We start from the raw sequence: 25,273 nt of genomic DNA, 5'->3' as shown, positions 1-25,273 counted from the left end.
TTGGCCTTAAGCTTAGACTAGTCTCAACTAGTTCTTATAACTTCAATGAACCCATTTATATTAATCTATGTTCTGCCATGTGGCATTACTTCTCTTCCTCTTGCACTTCCTGTTTCTTCTCCTTGTCTGGCTGGCAACTCCACCTTTCTTCTCAGGGTCTCTGTCTGCCCGGAAGTCCTGCCTATACCTCCTGCCTAGCTATTGGCTATTCAGCTTCTTATTACACCAATCACAGCAATGCAAGTTCACACAGTGTACAGATATCCCACTACAAAAGTCTATTTTAGTAGCTGCAGAAGATGAATGTGTGACCTTTGGTAATTCGTGTCATAATTTTTCTCACTATAGGTAATATTCTCCTAGCTGAATATCTTTGTAGCCATAATTGTTTTGGTAAATTAAATTCCCAAATGTAGAATTAATAGGAAGTAAAATGTGCACAGTTTTGGGGCTTTTGATATTTACTTTTAAAATGCCCTTTGGGAGGTTGTATAGTCCATAACAAATAATGTACAAGAACACACCCCTGCTGCCTCCAGTGAATTACTTTGTCTTTTAATTACTAACCTTGTGACATCTAAAAATAGAATCTGGGAATATGTAGTTTTGATTTCTTTTTAAATGGGGGACTTTTTAAATTTAAACTTTTTGGCTATTTGTACTTCTTGAGCAAATTCCTGGCTTACATCTTATCTAATTTTCTAAAGAACTCTGTATTCTTTTTTTTTTTTTTTTTTTTTTTTTTTTGTAAAGATGACATTCAAGATTACTTGCCATCTTTATGTTTTAATTTCATTTATGTCCCCCTCCCCCTCTGGCTAGGCATTTTAATTTTTTTGTAATCAAGGATAGATTTTCTTATTGCTCTTTTTTATTATGCTTATGTATTTGTGTGTGTGTGTTTGTGTGTGTATGTCTGTGCTTGAGACAACATCATTCCTATGGAGGTCAGAGAACAGCTCGGGAAATCAGTTCTCTCATGCTAGCATGTGGGTCAAGGACATTTTACTCACCTAGTCAGGCTTGGCAGCAAGTAGTTTTACCTGCTGAGCCATCTTGCTGACCCTCTTCCTGTTCTTATGTCGTTATTATTGGTGTCACACAAGTATATAATCATATTGAAAATTTTTAAGCTGTCTGTGGTAATCATCTCCCATTTGCTTTGGTGTTTGGTTTTAGGTTGGGGTCGTGTCACAGCCTGCCTTTAAATCTGACCAAATGGTTAATTGAGTAACTTGTCCTTTGCATGAAATCCGGAGTGTGACGTTCTTTCTAGCTTTGATTCTCTCTCCTTCCTCAGGCTGATGTAGCTGTTTTAGTTGTTGATGCCAGCAGGGGAGAGTTTGAAGCTGGATTTGAGACCGGAGGACAGACACGGGAACATGGCCTTTTGGTCCGATCCCTTGGAGTGACCCAGCTTGCTGTGGCTGTCAATAAAATGGATCAGGTATCTAAAGGGCTATGTGAGACTTCGTTTCTGATGTTACGATGATATTCTGGTGGCTGGAGAGATGGCTCTGGGGTTAAGAGCATCTGTTGCTCTTTCAGAGGACCTGGGTTTGTTTCCCAGCACCCACATGGTAACTCACAACCGTTTGTAACTCCAGTTCCCGGAGTCCAACACTGTCTCCTGGCGTCTGTAGGTACTCAACACTCACGTGATACAGATGCATACATGAGGCAAAACACTCATGCACATAAAATAAACAAATTAAAAAAATTTAGATGGGACTATTCTGCCCATGTAGATGCCCACAGATGGAACTGGTATATATTTTATTAGTCTAGCTGCCATATTAAGTAAAACAAATTTGCTATCCTTTAATTAACTGAACATGGTATTATTAATTTTTAAGCAAGAATATCTTAATTTCAAAATGACGTTTTAGAACTTAAAACTTTTCAATTACAAAATAATATGCATCACTGTAAAATGAAAATATAAAACCATTTCATTGTATATCCACCAATTTTATTTTTCCAGATAAGAGTTTTCATATTTTTTTCTCTCCATCACAACCATTGGGTTATAATACATGATTACCTCCTTTGTAAAAAGTTGACAATATTCTAATGCATGTTTTCCTGGATAAAGAAGTTTTTATGGCTTTATTGTAGGCTATGTTAAGGATATGATTCATTCCAACAGTCTAATTTTGAAGATTTCTAGTTGTTCTGGTATACGTTGTGGGTATACGTGAGTGTATATTTTGAAATGGCTTGTTCTCTGGGCCTCAGGCCATATAACTTTTGAAACTTCCTAAATATGATGTGAGTGCCTTTGAGAAATGTGCTGATTATTTACTCTTGGCACATGTGGTGTATTTATGACTCTAAACAGGCAAATCAACTTTGATGAAAAAAATATTTTCTGATTTGATATACAGAGCATACTTCATTTGTTAACTTCATTGTTTTATTAATATATTAATATTTAAGTATATTTTTCCTTTGTACATTGTACATTATTTTCCATCTTGGTTATTTGGACATATACAATATATATTTTGCTTATTTTTGTGTTTAGGTATTTTCTTCCCCCTAGCTTCTATATTTACCAATATTCTCCGTTAGTTCTTCTATAGTTTATTATTGTGTGTAGTATTAATTTTTCTCTAACATTTTTGTATGAAAAATTTCAAATGTAGAGAAAACTAGAAAGCTTTTTGGTAAATAGTCATATTGTAGCCACTCCATAAGATTCTAGACTTTATTGCTCACACTCCTCTTATGGTATTTCCACATAATTATAGACACTGGTATGCATACACCTAAAGTATTCTGCATATGACCTAGAGTTGACATTACATACTTGTCTAGTGTGCTTGGCTGAGGTGGGTGTCAGTACTTTTATTTTAATCTAATGTTTGGTTAAAGCATGATTTAATAAATTACTTTTCTCTCCAAATACGAAATCATTTTTAGCATAACTATTAGATTCTAACTGTTAGAGATTGTTGGCTTCCTGTTTTAGCAAAAGTTAATCTTAGGTCATATTAATAGTAAGATTTTTTTTCTGAGTTTTAATTTTAATTTATATTTTATATATTTGGCTATGTACATTTTATTATAGAAATTCTGATTTTATGTGTCTACTCTCATGCATAACTCTAATTATAAATTGGATCTTTATCAGGTAAATTGGCAACAAGAACGATTTCAAGAGATTACTGGAAAACTTGGGCATTTTCTTAAGCAAGCAGGTTTTAAGGTATGATGATTTTAAATGAAATTGGTTTGTTTATTTCTCTAAGTCATCTTCCTGATAGAAGAAAATAAGCTAACATATTACTATTCTTTTCCAGTGTTTTTGGTTTTGAATTTTTACTTGACACCATTTCCCTCCCTCTTCCACTCCCCCAGCCCCTCCGATACCCACCCTCCCTGTTCACTCTCAAATCATGGCCTCTCTTCCTTTAGTGCTGCTTTTATATGTGTGTAAGTACAACCTGCTGAGTCCATTTAGTGCTGCTTGTGTGCATGTGATTTCAGGGCTAACTCCTTGGTACTAGTTAATCAGCTGGCTCATCCTTGGGGAAGACTACTTTTCTCTCTCTCAGCATTCCTTACTTGACTGTTCTTTGTCCAAGGATGGAGCCGTAGACAAAACTTACCCCTTCCGTGTTAGCCTGTCTGTTGCTTCTATCATTGGTTTTACTTCGGTATACATATTGTTGAAGTGTCATGGATATAATTTCCCATCATTTCTAGGAGACAGTCTTGCAACAGACTGGTCCTCTGGCTCTTTCTTACAGTCTTTCTGTCTCCTCTTCCACCATGTTTTTTGAGCCTTAGGTGTGTGGGATTATGTTGTAGGTGTATTAGTTGGAGCTGGGCACCCCACAGTCATTTCTCTTCATTTGATCGTTTGTAACTTTTGTAATGGTCCATCTGCAGCAATGAGAAGCTTCATTCATGAGATTGAGAAGCTACAGTTATCTATGGATAAAAGAATAGGTATTTAGAATGCACTTAGGGAATATACTGGTTTAGTAAAATGGCAAAGTAGGTTCTCCTCCAAGATCCATAACCTCATTAGCCATGGGTGGTTGCACAGTTTTCCCATATCAGGCGTGATTTCTCTCCTGTTAAGCAGGCCTTGAATCCAGTTATACGCTGTTGGTTACTGCCAAGACGTAAGAACCACTGTTGCACCTCTAGGGTTCTCTGGCCATGCTACTCATTGTTGCGGTGTAGAGGTGTCTCAGCTGAATGCGACTGTTGATTGCTTCCCTCCCTTGGTAGCCTGCTAATCCGCAGGGAGGGGCCTTGAAGGACAAATCCCCTTCAGTTCCCCCTGTGTGGTGTCTTCAGCAACAGGGTCTTCCCTGCAACTTCTGGAGACAACCAAAGGCAGCAGAAATACCCTGTATTGTTTGGGGAATCTCTTGACTCCCCTCACCCAACAACTTGAAAGGTTTCTTATGCCTAATACTGGAGTTTTTGTTAGGTAGTCTATGGCTCTTAGGGTAGTCTTATCACCCAAGTGGTATAACTTCATTAAAACTATGTATATATACATACACACATACACATATTATATGTATATATACATACACACATACACATGTATATATACATACACACATACACATATTATATGTGTATTATATGTGATTTTAAAGAAATATAAAATATATGATACCTTATGGCCTCTCCATAATGTATAATAGTCTTATTTATACCTATCCCTCCCTTTCCTTCTGTATTGATAGTATCTTGTTGAGTACGTTTAATTCTATTTTTCTTTCACTTCTGGTATGTATATAAAATATATTCTTTAAAATGGCTGGCTTTTAAAATGTTCATATATTGAGTATTTGGCCTGGATTTTATGTGATAGGAGATTTTCTCCAACCTACCACTTTAGATAGTAGAGCTTAAGGAGGTCACGGAGGCATGTTGGTAGAAAAGAATTTATCCAGCAAAAATCTGTAATATGCCTACATCAGCGAGTAAATATGCTTTAATGGTTAGAAGGAAATTTCCAGATCTCCCCCAAATTCAAAACTCCTGGCTCAGGTAACCTCAGGGCTACACTGCGCTGATGCCTGTTACTGTTTGGAAAGTCTGTTGCTGTTTGTTTTGTAAACTTGATTCAGTTGTAGTAATGATGAGTCTTTGTATTTTTTGCTTATAGCATTTTATAAGTAAGTTTCTATCTTCCATCTTGTTAATAGGAGAGTGACGTAGCTTTTATCCCTACGAGTGGTCTCAGTGGTGAAAATCTAACCACAAGATCACAGTCAAGTGAGCTCACGAAATGGTATAAAGGATCATGTTTATTAGAACAAATTGGTACGTATACTGCTGCCACTCTGTTTTGATATGCTATAAACTTGATATAGATTATTTAGAGTTCTTTATGAGAGACAATGTATATGAAAAAGCATAGAATTTGTAATCAGAGAAACGGGGCTCTTAGTTTTGAAATCATGTGTACTATTTAAAGTAATACTCAGTGCTTTGAAGCTACATTATGAGGTTAGAACTGGCCCTCCCTGTCTTACAGACTAGTTAGAATTAAATGAAGTGATGTGGGAAATACAGTTTATAATTGTAAAGTATTTGAATGACAGTCATTTACTGTTAGCATTTACAGAATAAGTTCTTTTTCTAGAAGAAGAGAGACAATGATGGGCACACTTGAGGTGGTGGAAAAATAATTCCTTTTGTGGGTTTGAGGGTGCTGGGAATCAAAACTAGGCCCCTGAGCAAACTGTGCTCTTCCCCTGAGCAATGTCCACAGCCCGTCATTTAAATTAAACTGTTTGCCATTTTCCTCCCAGATTCCTTCAAGCCCCCTCAACGATCTATTGACAAACCTTTTAGATTATGTGTGTCGGATGTCTTCAAAGGTGAGTGCTGCTCTGTAGACTTGCTCTGTCTCGCTGCCCGTCTGCTCTTTGTGCCTTGTTTTCTCGATCTGTCATGTTGTCTTTGGGTTCATCCTCTCCACATGAATGTCAGGATGAGCATCAGGCTTTCACTATTACTTCACACGGCCCAGTCCCAGAGCCCCCGAACACTCCTCAGTTACACACCACTTCCCCCTTACAGTCACCTGTCAGGGGCAGAGGCCTAAGCTTTATCTCCCTGACCTTAAACACATTGGATAATTCATCTTTTTTAACCTCCAGAGTGAGGGGCTGGTGAGATGGCTCACTGGGTAAAGGCCCATGCCACCAAGCCTGACAGCCCGAGTTTGGTCCCTTGGTCCCACGTGGCAGAAAGAGACAGTCAGCTCCTGAAGGTTTTCTTCTGACCTCACACACTTGCACTGTGGTGACTGAACACACACACTCAGAGACACCAAATAAGTATCATTTTAAAGTTAATAATGCACGCACACACACACACACACACACACACACACACACACACACACACACACACTTTAAGATCCCGATTGGCACTGTGTCCCCAACCCCCCACCCCCGTGTTTCCATGCTTTAGTGTTCCTCTCTCTCTGCCTGTTTCCTACCCAACTGTGTCGGTCTGAGTAAGACATGGTATCACATAGACAAAGGGGGGAAATTAATATGAGAAATCAGAACCATTAACTGTGATAAAAGACTAGTGCTTAAGATACCAGGAAACCCTGTACTCTGGAGCTGAGGGAGGCAAAGGTTCAGACTGATGGAGAAGGTGCTATACTAAGTGAGTACCTAAGAATGTGCCTAATTTAAACATAGGTAGAAGGCCCTGTCTAGAAAACTACAGAAGGGTAGGAGAATAAAAGATAGGAGCTGAAGTATATACTATTGATAGAGTGGGATAAGTGATATTATAAAGAGGTCGGTTGTCTCCTTCATTGTCTCCATTATCACACAGAAAACAAAGAGTGTGTTTTTACAGTGGTTACCCTGTGCCTGCCCATACAGGCCCCCATGTGTTCCTTGCCCGCAGCCCTGCACTGGTATTCATTATTGCAGTGGTTACTCTGCTGTCTATTTTATGAACCCTTGAAAGGCATCTGCAAGATGTAGTCTAGGACCCGACACAAGGTGCCTTTAGTAAATCAGTGAGAAATGAATGTAAGCAGAAGGGTGGGATGGAATTGAACTAGATCATAATCACAATTGGTCTCCAGAGGAGTGGTGGGAGAGGGGATATGGAAATGCTTTTGAAGTGTCCTTTGTCTGTTAAGCCCTGAAGCAGGGGCTGTCTTCCAGCTGGTGTCTGACGATCTGCTCTCTCTTTGGGCACCTTCCCAGCTCCTGCCTTGCGTGTTCCCTTAGTGTGTCCTGCTGAGCGAACACACGCTCTAGTTCTGACTCCTCCTGTACTTAAATTTGCATTCTTTTTGATGATAGTTGTTGTCATAGCCATCATGAGACTTACTTTCTTCCTGGTTTTCTTTGACCCACTTTCTCCTGCCTCCTCCTTTTTGTGGCCTGTCTCCTGGGTGTGTAGGCTTCATTTTCAGATTCTGAAATAGTGATTTCACTAAATGCTTTTCATGAAGTAATGTCCATGAGTTCCCCTACTGCCCACATCTGGATGCTTCCCACGTTTATGTCTCCACCCTGAGCCAGTCACCTCAGCCTCAGAGTAGATAGAGACTCTAGGTAGGCCACCTGAATCTCCCAAAGCTATTAGCATCTTATCCCTTAGTTCTCTGCCCCCACCCTCTCTCCCCCGGAGCCTTGCCAGTGAGCTGCACCCCAGTGTGCCACCGTGGATTCTTAGGTGCACAATTTTTCTTTTTCTTTTAAATCACATTTGTGGCCCTCAGGTTCACTCACTCTTGTCTTTCTCTTTACTGGGCTAGGTTTCTTATGGAAAATGGCCTCTGCTTCCTTCTCTTACCCCGGAGCTTAGTAGATTGCCTGGTGACTATTAGTCATTCAATAAACATTTGGAAAGGAATGAACCTTCACTTTTTGTTATATGAATAATTTTATTTGCAAGAAAAACTGGAAGTGAGTGTGACTGTTTAGTAGAGGTATTAAAACTTCTAACCTGACCAGGGCTTGCTGTTCATTCATCTCCTGCCTTTTGTAGCCATGTGGGGAAGAACTTTCACAGTGGTAACTGTAAGATAACGGTAGTATATGCTTCATGTGATGTTGCTATGTTTTGCAGATCAAGGATCTGGCTTTTGTGTGACTGGTAAAATTGAAGCTGGTTATATCCAGACTGGTGACCGACTGTTAGCAATGCCACCCAATGAAACCTGTACTGCAAAAGGTATGACCAGTGTGCAGCATGCTTTTGCTAACAGGTCTTGAGACAGCAGATTTCTTCTTCAGTAGTCTAGTTATAACTCCGGAGTCAATATCCTCTTACTGAAATTGTAACTAACTGTCAAAATGATACTGACTGTTGAACACTAAAATGTGAAAACAAACGATTTTTTTTTTCTGTTGTAGCACATGGCTGTGTGTACATATAACATTCTAACCCCGGTAACATTCTGTTTTGGGTACTGAGTCATAAAATCTGGTTTAAGACTGAGCCAGCTGTATACATAACCGATAGATACTTATAAAATTATAATTTGTAGAAGAAATTAAAGAATCCAGCCTGATAGTGTAGCTAGTCAGTGGCAGGCAGCTTGTCCCCATGGAGTCTGTATTTCAGCTTTGGTCATGTTTATGCCTATACATGATACCTGTAATTACTCACCTCTCCCTGTGTTTAAGGCAAATATAGGAACACATAAGTGGAGCTAACCTAAGATGCCATCTCCACCGCTTTTTCAGAGGTATACTGTGTGTGTTGATAATCATTGATAACTATTTCCGCCTAAGGGTTAGCCTTTCGTGTGTATGTGTTCTTATCTAAATTTAGCTTAGAAAGTACTCAGTTCTGTGTAACCTTAATCTGATTTCTAGCCAGTTCTGTGACTTCTGGGTAAAATGGAAGATGTTCTGTAGTAGAATAATAGTATTTGTAGAGTGTAAGCTGAAGTCTAACCATTGGCAATGTTAACATTTTAGTACATCCTCTACCGCTCTTCCTTCAGTCTGTGTTCATAGTTGTGCTTGGCAGGGTTATAAATCTGAATGGACGTTTTTCAAACTCTCCTGCCACTGTCTGCACTCCCTCCGGGGGTAGAGATTGACTCTAGATACCTGCTAGGCAGAATTACCAGAGTCACATCCTCAGCCCTTGGTATTTGGATATACAGTCTGGCTCTGCAGCTCAGGATAGCTTTGAACTCAGTCTGTAGCCTAGGCTGGCCTTACATCTGTGCTCTCCTGCCATAGCCTCAAAGTGCTGAGAGTCTGTGTGTGAGCTATCACAGGTAGTGTAAGGAATTGGTAAATACCTAGTTAGGTGGTATGCTGAACCTATAGTTGAAGGTTACATCGGATGACAAATTCTGTTTCCGGTTGACCCTATTCTTCTTGCCTGCTACAGACCATGGCATTTCTGGTTCGATGAAAAATAATGTGTACTTTAAGAAGATCCACTTTCCATAGCTCTGTTGTTTGCAAGTGCAGCTCTCTGCTTCTGCTTCTAAGGTGGTTAAGACCTGCAGCACTGGGTGCAGAGGTGGCTCAGCTGAAGTGTTTACCATGCCAGCAAGAAGAGCTGAATGCAGTCCTAGAACCCACGTGACAGGCTGGCATTAGTGCAGTTCTAGAACCCTCGTGACAGGCTGACATTATTGCAGTTCTAGAACCCACATGACAGGCTGGCATGGGCACTCAGTATCCCAGCACTGGAGAGGCTGGCAGGCTGGTCTCTGGGTTTTGCTGGCAGCCAAACTACTTGGCAAAGTCCTGCCTTAAACCATAAGAACAGAACAAACAGATTGTTGGTGCCTGAGGAACAACACCTGAGCTTGACCTCTGTCCACCATGTGCATGTACTTGTGTGCATGGGTGTGTGCATGCACACATGCACTCACTCATACTCACACACTCAACAAAGAACTAAAACACTTAGGAAATACTAATTTCTGTCTGCTAATGAGCTTTTTTTTAAAGAATAAACTAAAAAATATATATATTTTAAATAACAAGCAGCTGAGAGTTGAGAACCTGGTCCTAAAATTACCACAGGCCTTCCTTACTATTGCATCTCTGTGGACACCTATGAGAAAGAGCCCCATGCTCCTTGCCGCTGTGTGCTGCTCTCCTCCATGGGGAGACTGGCCAGTCCCTCTGGTGACTGAGCAGAAGCTGGAGCAGCCGTGGGAGACGCTTCTGCTCTGAGTCTCGCCTGGCTCTCTGGACAGTCCCAGCCCTCGGCTCTGCCCGCTGCCGTTGCTGGGTTTACCACACGGATCTCTGTGCCCTTTGTTCTGAATACATGAAGGACGACTGATGCTCCGTTACCCCAGGAACGGAGGCTTGCCTGCCATCAGGTAGCAATTCCAAGGCACCTCTTCACTCTAGTGACAGCAAATTTCAGCGTAGTAGCTTGTGCCTATAGTCCCAGCCTTTGGGAAGCTGAAGAAGGAGGATTGCAGTTATTTTAGGGCCGTTTTAAATGACATTGTTAGTTGGTGGCCAGCCTGGGATGTCTGCAAAAAACTAAAACCCAAATGACAAAAACATACCAAGTGTCTGGAGTATTAAAAGAAAAAAAATAAAGCCCCCTTTTGTAATGTCTGACCAAGGAGAAAGCCTTTAGAAACTAGAAATGGGGGTTGGGGGGGGGATAGCGGGAAGAGAGATGAGAGGGGGATCTGTGGTTGGTATGAAAAATGAATAAAAAAAAACCAGATATGGGATGGTAACATGGTTGGGAGAAAAAAAAATGTAAGTATTTTGGAAACGTGGTCAATAAATATGAAAAGCCTTTTAAAAATCTTAAGCCAAAGGCAATCTCTATTATATTAAACCAACTACCTCATATTTTCAAGTCCCCATTTCCTAGTAAATACATATATGGCCATTTCCAATTACATGTAAAAATTAAATTTAATTAGTTGATATTTGACTGATACTTAAATTAGTCAATTTTGTATTTAAATTTACAATTTAAATTACTAATTTTTGAAGCCAAGAATATTGTCCTAAAAGAGCATGTCACGTAGGGGAGAAAAGTATAGTGTTATAAAGAAATGAAGGATTATAATTTATTAAAAATATGTCAGTCCAGAACAGTTCTGCTGTGGCTGGCCTGCACACCGTCTTCATTGGAAGGCACAGCTTTCAGCAAAAAGTAATTTAACCTGTACATCTAACCCATCAAATGAAATAGCACAGGATTTGTTTCAGAAGCCCTGGAATAAGGAAGCTACATAAAGCCCTAAAGAATTGCTCTTCAGGACTGTTTGAGGTGACTAGGTGTATGTGTGTATATATATATATATATGTATATGTATATATAGGGGTATGGTGACTTTTCAGTTAAGTTTTATTGCTGGTTTCTTAATCTCCCTTGTAGCGACTCATGGTATGCAGACTCTGGGGAGAAGCTGTCTTTGAGCAGGAATAGTGAAGGGCTAGATGATTGGACACTCGGACTCTGAACGCTTTTGCTTCATTTAGGTCATCCTCTAATTGAAAACAAAGTTTGCCCAGTATGAGGGGACACTTCTAGAATCCCAGTATACGGGAGTTAAAGGCAGGAGGATCAGAGAGTTCAAGGCCAGCTTAGGCTATGCCATGAAATTTTCTTGGGTTGGGGGGAGTTGAAAGGAAGGGCAGAACAGCTCAAGAGAATAAAATATTCCCAGCTACCTTTGCCAGTCCTGTCTTTTATGGCACTAGGAGTCATTTAATAATTTGGACTATTTAACTGTGACTGTGCCCATTAATATAGTAGCAGTGTTTGAATGAAGTCTGCTGGGAGGCTGTTGCTTCATCGGGTAAGTGAGTTTGAAATATTTGACTAAATGGCAAGAAAGCGGCTTCCTGTGGGCAAAGACCAGCCACTGTGTTTAGGGTGGTGCTCTAGAGCAGCAGGTCTGGAGGACTGCTTCCGCCACGCTTGGTTCCACTTCTCACTCCTAACCCATTCAAATTGAAAACGATGAGTACAGCGAGGAAGTGCACCCCCAGACTCCCTGGGTCGCTCTGGCTCTGTGCAGAGGTGTTTCACTGTGGGCTTTGGTTTTCACTCATTTCCAGGAATCACTCTGCACGATGAACCTGTTGATTGGGCAGCAGCGGGAGATCACGTTAGCCTTACTTTGGTTGGGATGGATATCATCAAAATCAAGTGAGTAAGAAAACGAGTGTGAACAGCTTTTGTATCAGATAAAGGACATCAGGGTACATGAGTTTTGCAATCCACTAGTTCTGTCTTAGCCAGAATTTTATTTGGCCGAATTTAATTTTTACAAATGCCATCTAAAATGGAGTTGATTCATGTTGACACACAAACTCACTATGTTCTTGAGATGGAAGCTGTAATGCATGAAGCTTTGCTTTAGTTCGGGGTGGGGAGTCCTTAGAAGACATTCTTATTTGCTTAATTGTTTTAGTTTCTTTACAAGTGCTCATTTTCGTGCTCCTTCATTCCTTTTCTCCTTCTCTGTTACAGTGTTGGCTGCATATTTTGTGGCCCCAAAGAACCTATCAAAGCTTGCACTCGCTTCAGAGCCCGGATCCTCATCTTCAATATTGAAGTTCCTATCACTAAAGGATTTCCTGTAAGTTTCCTATGCATTGGCCTTGCTTCTGTGAACCCAGGGAAGTCCCAGCTCACCTTAAAATGTGACGATTGTTTCAAGGGAACGTCATTTCTAATTTAGAAAAATAAGTTCGAGTTTGAAAATACTTTGCTTCTTATTTTGAGTCTTTTACAAAATATATTCTAATATTTATTTTCTGTGTATGGGTGTTGGTTCACATATATGTCTGCACACCATGTGTGTGCCCACAGAAGCCAGAAGAGCATCAGATCCCCTAGTATTGAGTTACAGGTGATTTCAGGAATCAAACCCAGGTCCTCTGAAGAGTGGCCACTGTTTTTAACCCCCGAGGCACCTCTCCAGCCCTTATTTTGATTCTTGAGTCTGAGAACGTTTTCAAGAGAAGATATTTCATAGCACTGATGATAATATATTTTTTTTCTAGGGGAAGTGATAGACTTTTTATTGGGTAGTAAAGCTTACCTTGCATTTTTAATTTAGGTGCTTCTGTTTTGCTTAATATACTTATTTTCGGTATTTCTGAGTATAAAGTATAGATTAGTTTTACAGGTTAGAAACCCACACAAATAGAGAAAAATAAGAATATTCCATGTTTGCACAATCCATCGAAAGCTGCTGTTTTGACTTCATCAGGTTTCCATGCTCACGTACTCACATGCTCACACTGGCACATGTGCACTGAGATTTCAGGTGTGTCCCGAGCTCTGGTCACATTTGATGAACTCTGACCCTGCATGATGTGACTGCTCCGCAGGGTGTCATTGACCAGCTCATGTCTGCTTCACTGTGGGATGAGGAGTTTTTCACAGTGTTTCTTATCCCAAAAAGGTGTTACTTGTGGGTTTCTTATTTCATGCGTAGTTTGCTTCTCAAGAACTTAAGATCACGCTCTCATGTGGTTCCCTGCGTGTGTAACTTAACAGTCAGACAATTCCAGACACTTTGTGACAGCAAAAAGTATGTCTCCGTAGATTTAAATAGTTATCCCGTGAAGGTAAAAGTCACTTTCACTATGCAGTGTTCCTGTTTTTATAAATTCAGAAAAGCTGTTACATAAATATGCACTATTTGTTTCAAATTAATGTCTTATTCTAATCTAGAAAGATACACAGCCAGAATTTAACCATCATATTTAGTTTGCTTTTTATTTTGATTCTTGACCCTAGGAACTTTTTCAAGAGAAAAAAAATTAAATCAAACAGGAATAGTAATTGATCTTTCAACTTTTTAAAGTCCATGATAGTGTTTGAGGAGCCGAGAAGAAATTACTTAGGACATTCAAATTCATCTTATGTATGATTATATATCTGTGAGATAATCATATGCTTTGCTTGTGATTCTTATTTCTATATAAGTGTAGTCACCATGTTTATTTGATATTTAAATGCTTTAGTAATCATATTGTATTTTTATTCTCTTTTTAAAAAGTGTTTCACCAAAAGAGTTGTTATAATTGAAATATTTCATTATTAACCATTTAGGATTAGCAAATAGTCCCCAGTCAGTTGCTTTAGAATGAGTGGAACTAGTTCCTGGAAAGCAGGGAAGTTGTTGTAGCCTGTGTTTACATGCACAACAATTGATTTTTGCCTGTAGAAAGGGGTCAAGAGGGCAATATTTACTTTGAACACTATCTCTTGCCTATCGTGGTTTCTTAAAAATAAGCACCAAATGAAAGCTTTTCAGCTGCTTTAAGAGACTCTCCTGCATATCAGGATAAAATGTGATCAGAAAAAGTGGTCACATCTACCTGCTCTGGTAGGAAAAAAAAACTAAGAAAGGCCTTCTTAAACAATTAAAATTTTACTAGTTAGCACTTAATTCTGCCAATACTACATACAGAGGTATGTGTAAATTTCCCTTAGTTGTTATGACAACTGTACACTTTGAAAGAAGAAAGGATAAGGTTGATTCAGTTTAAGTTCGTATTTTATCTTTATTGTAATTAGTCTATCTAAGAAAGTTCACATTGTTAGTTTGTAACTCAGTATACTCTCGCTATTGGATAACCATCCCTGCTGTCCATCTCAGGAGCATATCACCCCAAACTAATCCTGCAGTCATTGTCTGAGTTCTATCCAGTGGTTGTTAACTTTGGAGCAACCTGGTTTCTTTGTCTTTAATGTGCCTTTGTGTCGTGTCGGGAGCTCAGGGCCAGAGCCAGCATCACGAGGCCTTCGCCTGTCTTCTTTAAGAGCTGTGCATTTGTCTTGTGTGGTTAGGCCATGGATCGGTTTGTAGTTGCTTTCCTATGTGGTGTTGGGCAAAGCTTCACTGTCATCCTTTACATTTGCTCATCCGGTTTCCTAGCAACATCTGTTGGGGGGGGGGACACCTGATATCCCCGGTAACCAACATAGGCACCTTTGTTGAATATCAAATGACCATATATTCACTGATATTTTTAATAGACTACTTAAGAAAAATTATTTATGTTGTTGCCTAACATTATAGCTTAATGAAACACTAGGTGATTTGGTTCTCATAAACCCATGAAGTCAAGTTCAATCCCTAACACCCTTAGACCAGTGTATTTCAGATTTCAGAGATGATAAAGACTTTATTAGAAAGCTGACGGCACACGCTACATGGAACTTGTGATAGTAAGAGATTTCTGACACCTACTGTCTCTTACCATAACTTGTTAATGTTCATAGAACATTAACACACAGGACTGAATTGTTTCCTGTCAAGTCTCTCTGTTTAGATGGGTCTTTAACAGAGTTTGGAGAAGTGCTCTGAGTTTTCAGAATGGTGAGTAGAGACTCATGTGGGGTTGTGACTAGAGTAACGGCTAAGCCAGGACCCAGTTCTTCCTGTTTCCCAGTGCTGCAGATGGTTTTAGATTATGAAGGAGTTTGACTTTATATATAATATTAGGACATCAGGATATTATAATATTATACACTAAATTCTCTTGATTGTAAATAGATTGTTTCACTCATGTCCAACAGGTTTTTTTTTTTTGTTTTAGTTAATAAACAGTGCTGTGGAGAGAGAAGGAAAAATCAAATGTAACTCCGTATTTCCACACCCCATTTGTTAGCTCTGATGTTACAGCTCAGCAAATAGTAGAAGGAACTCAGTGGGGTTCATGTGCCTCTTTTCTTTGGTATTTGGCAGGCCATGAAGACCTGGTCATGTGTGAGATGAGCGTAGGGATCTAGTCCTAAAGAGATGTTTCTTATATACTCAGTCTCGCACTTGTATTGCAATGTACAATTTTAAGACCTGCAGCCAATGAGTGTGGAGGGGACCCATGACCTAGCGCATGCTGGGCAAGCACCCTTCCTCTGAGCTGCATCCCTGGCTTGCTTTTCTCCCTTCTACAAGTGCAAACTATTTTGGCTAGGAATTCCAGATAGGAAATGTCCGTTTCTACAACTCAATGGCTCAGAATGATGTTTACAAACCATTTAAAGTAGGAGAGCTTTACTGCTTCCTGGGAATGCAGTCTGCTGCTGTTCATGCACTGTAGACATACTGGTAGCACACTCAAAGTCTATTATTTGAATAAGAACAGTCAGTCTGCGTTCTGACCTTGATTGGGATCCACCCAAGCTTCCCCCTTTTTCTTCATAAAAGCTTCTCTTAGAAAACAGAAGATTGTGTCCATGTGATTTCCACAGGACTCAGTAGTCGACATGGGAAGAGCCAACAATTTGTAGTTTCAACTGATTCAGTGTGCAATTCAAGCTTCCATGAAGCTCCATGGCCACAGACTTTCTGCTGTTTCTCTTCCATGTGAAAACATAGTCGACGGTACTTAGTTTATGATCTAATGATCTAATGGCAGGCGAGAGCAGGCATGTTCAGGGTGGGATGGCCACAGACGATGTGATATATCAAATCATCGTGTTATCTGGATGTTTCCTATGTGCTGGATACTGTTAATACTAGGTGACATCTGAGCAGCCTCATTTTGGTGTATGGAACCTCAGTCAGGGACTTTGCAGGTAGACAAGTTAAAGAGCATGGCCCAGGTGAAGGTGATTTGCACCTATGTCTACTAGACTCTAAGCCAGGTTTAATCTCTATGTAAGTAAACTACCACCTATAAGATCTGTCACGCAGTGCTTGGTACTCGGGGATTCTTATAAATGTTGCTCTCCTCCTTTATCTCTGTATATGGAAACTTTTATTCTTTTTGCCCAAGAGTGGATGTAGTGATCACCGATGAATATGTCAGATCCCCCTCCCTCATCATTCATGATGAGACAGTTCACTTGTTGAACATTTGTGTGTCTGAGTACTTTGTCTCATCCTGTTTATTTCTCATCACAATTCTGGGAAAGTCTGTTTTACTACCAAGGACACTGACCTACAGACAAATGCAAATGAAAGGCTGGGAATTCAGCCTTAGATTCTTTGCCTACTGCTTCTTAGGATGCCACCATGGTGGTAAGTGTTGTAAACAGTAGCTGCTTTTAACCTTTACAGTAATCCCAAGGTACTGTTCTCTTCACCGTTACAGAGGAAAAGGGAACAGCAAGGCTCTGCAGCCTACTCAAGTTTACGCTGAGTGCAGGGTAGAAATGCGAGGGAACACCTTACTAGTGTGGGCCTGGGGGCGGAGGCTGCCGGAGAGTCATTAGGAAGTGACTCTGGCCACCCGTGATGGCTTGGGTATAATTGATCATGCGCCAAAAAGGAAGGCTGGAACTGCTGTCGCAAATAGTTCCAGTCTTACCTTCTTGTGTTTGCTTTAGGTGCTGTTACACTACCAGACCGTCAGTGAACCTGCTACTGTTAAGCGATTGATTAGTGTCCTCAACAAAAGTACTGGCGAAGTCACAAAGAAAAAGCCTAAGTGAGTGTTGGAACACAGAAATCATAAACACTAACAATGTAAGTAAATTCCTTACAGATAAGCCGTGTGTGTACTGAGGTAAGTGGAGTCCAGTGTACTTTTTCTACCAATGACTTGTCAATGGTTACATTAGAACATCCATAAACGAACATTTAAGGGGTAGGGAGATAGCTTAGTTGGTAAAGGCTGTGCTTGCTACTCAAGGATCCTCAGAACCCATGGGAAAAGCTAGGTGCCTGGAGCCCACTTGGAACGGCAGCATCCGGGAGGCAGAACCAGGTGGATCCCTGCAGCTCACTGGCCTGCCAGAGCCCAGTGGATCCCTGCAGCTCACTGGCCTGCCAGAGCCCGGTGGATCCCTGCAGCTCACTGGCCTGCCAGAGCCAGGTGGATCCCTGCAGCTCACTGGCCTGCCAGAGCCCAGTGGATCCCTGCAGCTCACTGGCCTGCCAGAGCCGAGTGGATCCCTGCAGCTCACTGGCCTGCCAGAGCCAGGTGGATCCCTGCAGCTCACTGGCCTGCCAGAGCCCAGTGGATTCCTGCGGCTCACTGGCCTGCCAGAGCCCAGTGGATCCCTGCAGCTCACTGGCCTGCCAGGGCCAGGTGGATCCCTGCAGCTCACTGGCCTGCCAGAGCCAGGTGGATCCCTGCAGCTCACTGGCCTGCCAGAGCCCAGTGGATTCCTGCGGCTCACTGGCCTGCCAGAGCCCAGTGGATCCCTGCAGCTCACTGGCCTGCCAGAGCCCAGTGGATCCCTGCAGCTCACTGGCCTGCCAGAGCCCGGTGGATCCCTGCAGCTCACTGGCCTGCCAGAGCCAGGTGGATCCCTGCAGCTCACTGGCCTGCCAGAGCCCGGTGGATCCCTGCGGCTCACTGGCCTGCCAGAGCCCAGTGGATCCCTGCAGCTCACTGGCCTGCCAGAGCCCGGTGGATCCCTGCAGCTCACTGGCCTGCCAGAGCCAGGTGGATCCCTGCGGCTCACTGGCCTGCCAGAGCCAGGTGGATCCCTGCGGCTCACTGGCCTGCCAGAGCCAGGTGGATCCCTGCGGCTCACTGGCCTGCCAGAGCCAGGTGGATCCCTGCGGCTCACTGGCCTGCCAGAGCCAGGTGGATCCCTGCGGCTCACTGGCCTGCAGAGCCCCGTGGATCCCTGCGTAGTTGGCAAGTTCACTGAGAGCTCGTGTCACAGAAGACGATGAAAAGTGCCTGAGGAGTGTCGTCCAAGGCTGCCCTTCGCCTTCCCATGCCCGCACACCCGTGTGCACATTCACCTGCACATACATGTGCAGTCGTACCAACACCTATGTAAACATTTAAGTTCTCATTTAGGAGCAGATGTTAGCTATGACTAAGGTTATGTATGGTGATGATGGGAATTATAAATAAAAACGTGAGTATAAATAGATATATATGCCTCAAGCCACAGATGGTGATGGACCAAAGACATTTAGAAGCCTGTCCTATGTTCTTAGAGGTGAACTTTAACTTGTCTGCCACGTGTTCCAGATCTCAGGCTCGTGCTTCCCTTAACTTCATCACTTGCTGAGTGAGCTTGTCCCCTAGCCTGAGAAAGTCTCCGCGCGTTCTCTAGCACTTCACTCTTTCCAGCCTGTGACGTAACTGTGTTCCTGTCCACATGGTCTTACACTGAGGTGATCACTACCATGGTGGTTTCTCATTGTACTTAGCATCGAGGCTGAGGTCTGCACAGCCCTTCTTTGCCTGACACAGGAAGTACTGTCTGAGAAACTAAGCATACTCTAAATAAAATAAAATCATGCAAGTGCATATTGCAAAATGCAGACTCTTACTCGGTACGAGTTAAAGGCCATCCTAGTTCGGGTTGGCCGCCTGCACTTTGGGGTTTCCCTCATCTGGAGCCTTGTGGGGAATCCCACTCAAAATCCCCTTCGTATTTCTCACCTTTGCACCTGTGTTAGAGGCCCAGGGTGCCTCAGGGGTTAATGGGCTGACTGCCAGCAGAAAGATCTGGAGGCAGTCTGCTCCTCAGGAGGGGAGGGCTGTCTGCATGTCTCTTGAAGGAGGTGCTTAGCTGGAGTGTGCCGTGATACTCTGGCAAACATCACAGAACTGTGAGGATGACATTCTCAAGATCCATGCTTTCTAGGCTCTCTCAGGAGTGTTTCCCATGACTTACATCTCAGCAATCACAGGAAGCAGTAAAGTGACAGGAAGTTTACAAGCGGCGGAGGCAGGGTTCTGACCGACTCACTCGGTGGCTTACACAAATGCTCCTCTGTGCGGGATTGTTTGGGTCTGGGTTGGAGGACAGTCGTTTGGAGACCTTTTCAATTGAGGTTTCCCTCCTGGGCCTGCTGCAGAGTCCTAGTGTAACATAGCTAGTGTGAAGTCCAAGGTTGAATCATCAGAACTGCAAGAAAATAAAGAAATACATTTTCAAAGAGGGTTAAGAGTTAGTGTCCTGATAGTACTAAACTTTACTACCATTGCTTTATTAGATAACTAAGCTTCTAGGTTTCTTCAGGGAATAGTAGACAAGCATTGATCAGGATGGGTGTTGAATATTTAGGGGATAGGATACAGTGGACCTGAAGGAGGTGTGTTTTAAGATTGATGTACGTATACACACACACACACACACACACACACACACACACACACCTCTGACATCCACCTAATGGTTCTTAAATCTAGAATTACCCTCATTCCTTTTAGTCCAGAAAAATTCAAAGGCATATGCTTGCATTTAAAACATACACACATGCAACTTTTCTCCTGGATTTTGGAAGATGAGTTGATTTGCTGATTGGGTGCAAACTGCTCATTCCCAGGTGCTCACTTTTCTGTGTCACATATCCATTTGTTCCTTGTTTCCCTCACTCTTGCCAGGCTGCTGACCAAGGGCCAGAACGCTTTGGTGGAGCTGCAGACGCAAAGACCAGTGGCCCTTGAGCTCTACAAAGACTTCAAGGAACTGGGGAGGTTTATGCTGCGCTACGGCGGCTCCACAATAGCCGCTGGTGTTGTCACGGAGGTATTGTCATGTCCTAGTTCTTCGTGTCCTTTCACCTTTCCAGCTGGTTACAGGGATTTCATGGCTTAAGGAAACACACAGTATCGGAACAAGAAATTCAAATTTATATTCAAATAGTTTCTAAGTGATGAGAGGAGAAGAGTATCATATATGTGGGGTCAAATAAATTGGGAGTTCTGGTTTTGTTTAGTAGAAGAAGCTGTATTATTTTTCTTTAAATTACTGGCTTTCAGTGTATTTGAAATAATTCGTCCAAAAAATTGAATTAATGTAGTTGTAACACTTTTTTAGACATAACTTTTATATATGATGAAGTACAGTGACATTTTGAAGGAAATAGCCAGAACTGAACCAGGAAATTTCAGTAGTTTAAATTTTCTTCTGTATTCCCATAGCTATTATGAATATTTTATTTTAAAAAACGAGTAAGTAGCGTGATGGGAAGGGAAAATGGTGAAGGAAAAGGAAAGTCTGTTCCCTGTCCCAGCTGTTGTTGTTGTTCTTGTAAAGGGTTTGAAATGACGGTGGCACCTTTGGTTTTCCTGCAGATCAAGGAGTGATGGGCCCACCGTGCGTGTCTCCACCACGTTCAAATGCCATGAGACAGGCAGCCACGCAGGCGGCATCCAGTGGTGCAGTTACAGAAACAGCGTGCAGCTGATGACGTGTTGTAGATGAGAGGAACTAAAGCTACGATTAGCTGCCAAGCAGTATTCGTAATCACTCCTGCAGAAATGTCAAGGTGCCAACTGACAAAGAAAGGCCACTATTATACTTCCGTTTCCAAAGCAGTTTTTCCCTTTGGGGTGGTAGTGAAATGCATCTGTTTTCCTGAGACTTGTGGGGATTATCTGAAGATACTTAAATCATCATGAAATGGACTCAACTTCCAGCCAAACCAAAACAGTCCTCGTTTTCTCATTTCATTCTCCTGTTCCATGCACGTTTTAAGGAAGGGTATCTAATTGCAGACTTGGATGTAGTCAGTCTTTGACCTGGTGCTTTTTTTAGTTAACACTAAGAAAAGATTTACTGATGGTAATAGTAAAGCTGTTCTGTGTTGAAAATGAAAACGTCCCTCACGTTCAACAAGTCTACCTTCAGAAGTGTGATTGAAGTGACTGAAAGCTGTTCTTAGGTCACTAAGGTTATTTAAGTTAAGAGCCAGCTAATAAAACGCCTTAGTTTGAAGATATTGCAAAGTGTGTTTTATTCCTTAAACATTTATGAGGAGGGCTGTCCCATCACCAGATGAGACCCAGGCACTGTGTTGGGATCCTTTCATCAAAGGATTTTCTGACTGACAAGATTTTTGCTTCTTATGCTAAAGGTGAATCAAGGTTAGTTTTTGCCACTTAAACTGTACCTTGGGTTTCCTGATCTTTGGAACTGATTACTGACCATATCTGATCTCTGCTGCCAGACTCTGCTCCCTATGAAGAAGACTCAGGCTTTTCTTCAGCATTTCAGCAACACACTTGAAGGCTTGTTGACTTAACAAGGATTTGTTGGACCATTTCCTGAGTCTCACAAAATTTAGGTTAGCTGTTGTCCTTAGCCACATCTGGGACTGAAGGACTCTTTATTATAGATTCAGAAATTAGAAGAGGCATGATACTGATAGATTTCCAAATTCAGTAGTTCTTTTTTTTCTTGCTTTCTTTTTAATTTATTTTCTTGAATTTTGCTAGATTTTCTTTTTTCTTTTCTTTTTTTTCTGCTAGATTTTTGCTAGAAAAATAGTTTTGCTATTTTTTTAGGGAATAGCCTAGGTTGTCCTTGAACTTGCTACGTAGCCCAAGCAGTTCCAAAATTTGGTCCTCCAGCATTAGTTCTCCAGGTCCTGGAATTCCAGGTGTATACCACTCCACCAGGCTCCTGCTGCGTAACTGAAGAATAGCATCCACGTGGTGAGGTGCACAGATCCTAAGTGTGCTGTGGAGTTCCTAGGTGATTGCACTCATACCAAAATTCTTTATAAAAAGCATTTGTGTAGCTGTTAGGTGAGATGAAACTTGCTAAGATGAGATTGTTATTCATATGCTATTCAGAAACTGTATAGATACTTACGATAGAAACCAACCTTAAATTGTCTTGAGTAACAAAACATCTTGACTCTTTTTTTTTTTTTTTTTTTTTTTTTTTTGGTTTTTTGAGACAGGGTTTCTCTGTGTAGCTTTGCGCCTTTCCTGGGACTCACTTGGTAGCCCAGGTTGGCCTCGAACTCACAGAGATCCACCTGGCTCTGCCTCCCGAGTGCTGGGATTAAAGGCGTGCGCCACCACCGCCCGGCCAACATCTTGACTCTTAATTGAGGCAGAGGTAATGCTAGCCTTGAGTCAGTCCGGGAGGGACAGTTTCCATGACCTGTACCAGGTCGCAGCCCTACTTGCCCTGCTTTGGTGTTTGCCCCCGAGACCCATCGACCATGACTGGAATTTTTCCTGAGACGTGTTCCCAACAGTGTGAAGTGAATATAACTCAAAGCAGAGCTGAGAATTTTGGGGTGTTGGAATTCAGGGTGCTGCTAAGAAGTGGTTTGTTATACGTCCCATATATGCATTATATAGAAGCATGATAAAATGAACACCGCAAGAGTTAGCATAAATAACTAATAATCAAATGAAGGGGCTTAATGGCTCTCCTCTTTTGAAAATTATAAGTGTTCAGCAGAGCACCGTGGCCCATCAGTAAGCCCCAGGCCAGCTCTTACCATCAGAAGCTGCATCCTCTCCACAGTGAAACACCTTAAAATGTAAATTAGTAATGTAAACATAGTTGTAAAATAGAATTTAAAAACATATTGATATAAGTGAACTGATTCCAACTGTGGAGACATGCTATGACTACATTGTTTTGTTATTCCAACAACCATAACAAGTTTTAAGACTATTTTGGGTAGTGTCTAATTGAATTAATTAATCAAAAAGCAAAAAAGAATTCAAGACTGGCTTAAACTATATAGTCTGACCTTTACTGTCCCCCCAAATGCATAATGAAAATTTATTAAATGATATAATTACAGATGTTTGCATTCTCATACTGCCTTACAGATCATGCGAACAAAGTTTGTAGAGGAATCTCATACAGAAGTAGAAAGAATGAACGTATATGCAGAGAGCACACTGTTAGAAGTAAAAACCTGATGAGTAGATGCTAACAGCACGGAAGAGTAAAATGGTGCAGAATCGACTCTGGGCCAGTAGACAGGGAAGTAAACTTTTGCTTTAAAATGCCTTCAATAGTTTTTAGCTTCCCTCCTTAACCTGCAGATATGGAAGTATTGGCTGAAGAATTTAAATAGCTAGTGAACATATCTTAAGCCCATATTTATTTAAAAGGTAGGGATGCAACAAGAAGCCAGATGTTTTACAAAGTTACCTTCTAGATGCCAGACCTGCTTTACAAAGTTATCTTCTAGAGGGCAAAGTTATAAAATTCAAACTGCAATCGGGGTACAACACAAATATAACGGCTTGGAACTGAGATCAGAGAACTTACCCAGGTGGACTGGAGAAAGAGGAAATTCATGGTCAGTAAGAAATTGAAGGAGAAGGTGGGTTTGTGTTTTAAAAGTTCTAGAAAGTAGAACTACAAGGAGTGGAGGCACAGCAATGTACAAAGGGAGTTACAGCAGCCAGAAAGTTCCCAGAACTGGTGAAAGACCGGAGGTGAGAGATCCTCACCTGAATGCACTGTGGTGAGTTGGGGACACCAAAGACAACCCCTCCAGCTGGTCAGAGACAAAGCATGACAAAGAGATGGGAGATAATAGTCAATATGGAAGACAGAAGGAGCAGGATGTCTTCAGAAGGTTAATAAAACCAAAAACAACAAACCAAAAAAAAAAACCATGATGCACAGAAGAGTTTGGTCATCCACGGAGCCTCAGCAGAGTGCACTGTGGCTCATGCTGTCCACTGAAAATCCATGAACAGGTCTGTTCTTCTGTAACAAAATACCAGAAATGCCTGGGTCATTTGCAGGAGAAACTTCCTTCTTACTGTTGTAGAAATGGGAGCCCGAGATGAGGGTGCCAGTAGGTTTGGTGTACGGGAAACATTCCCTGCTCCCAGATGCCCCTTACAACCTCCTCACCAGTCAGAGCAAAGCTGCGCTCCAGTGGCCGAGGTACAAAGGGTGACTGTTCCCTCTCGTCCATTACAAGGGCACTGATGGAGCCATGAGCAGTCTTAACTCCAGGGGTTCCCTCCTAAATACTGTTTGGAGAGTTAAACTGGAACCTGGGTTCCGAAGGGGTGTAAGCATTCAAACTGTAACACCTGAGGTTGGAAAGGCAGACTCCCTGGCTTCTGTGGCTAGCCCCTGCAAGGACGTGGATGTGTCATGAGCTAGACCCGGCCGCTCTTAGGTATTAATTAGCTAGTCTCTCATTCCTTGCTAAGCACTTTTGTGTTTATTTCTGCATCAGCTGCCTGAGTCGCTTTGCTGAAAGACCAAAAGTGCTGACATGTGAACTTTACATATGTAGTTTCCAGGGTTGATGGGATTACAACTTGCTCAGATAAGGGAATGTTCCAGGAATGACTCGTGAACGTGGGCTTTCTGATTTTCATAGTTCATAGACAAATAGGTAAATTAATGTTAAAACAGCAGTCTCACGAGATTGTTAAATAGGCTTGTTGGTGCACTGCCAACATCAGACCTCAGAGCACATAAGCCAGAACATTTCAACAGAATGTATAATCCTATGGATGCCCTGTGAGTTCGAGGCCAGCCTGGGCTACAGTGTGAGGTCCAGGAAAGGCGCAAAGCTACACAGATAAACCCTGTCTCAAAAAACCAAAAAAAAAAAAAAGAAGAAGAAGAAGAACTTTAAAATAACAGCACTGTGTGCTGAGTGGGGGGCTGTAGAGGAATGGGG

General features: G+C 41.8%; 1 protein-coding gene across 4 annotated transcripts in view; it reads left to right on the top strand.

The window, feature by feature from the left end:
• The window catches only part of Hbs1l (HBS1 like translational GTPase), a 71,852-nt gene extending 50,269 nt beyond the window's left edge, over window positions 1–21,583 (top strand). For all 4 annotated transcript variants that reach the window (XM_059272664.1, XM_059272667.1, XM_059272668.1 and 1 more), the window contains 10 exons: window positions 1,301–1,447; window positions 3,137–3,211; window positions 5,181–5,298; window positions 5,790–5,858; window positions 8,089–8,193; window positions 12,036–12,126; window positions 12,451–12,559; window positions 17,272–17,372; window positions 20,244–20,388; window positions 20,937–21,583. In XM_059272664.1, coding sequence (XP_059128647.1) covers window positions 1,301–1,447; window positions 3,137–3,211; window positions 5,181–5,298; window positions 5,790–5,858; window positions 8,089–8,193; window positions 12,036–12,126; window positions 12,451–12,559; window positions 17,272–17,372; window positions 20,244–20,388; window positions 20,937–20,948 — 972 coding nt within the window. In that variant the 3' untranslated portion in view covers window positions 20,949–21,583. The remainder of the gene's footprint in view (window positions 1–1,300; window positions 1,448–3,136; window positions 3,212–5,180; window positions 5,299–5,789; window positions 5,859–8,088; window positions 8,194–12,035; window positions 12,127–12,450; window positions 12,560–17,271; window positions 17,373–20,243; window positions 20,389–20,936) is intronic.
• Window positions 21,584–25,273: the final 3,690 nt, after the last annotated feature.

The sequence above is a fragment of the Peromyscus eremicus genome, chromosome 8b, assembly GCF_949786415.1.
Source record: "Peromyscus eremicus chromosome 8b, PerEre_H2_v1, whole genome shotgun sequence".
Lineage (NCBI taxonomy): Eukaryota > Metazoa > Chordata > Mammalia > Rodentia > Cricetidae > Peromyscus > Peromyscus eremicus.
This window is presented reverse-complemented; position numbering and strand designations above follow the sequence as displayed.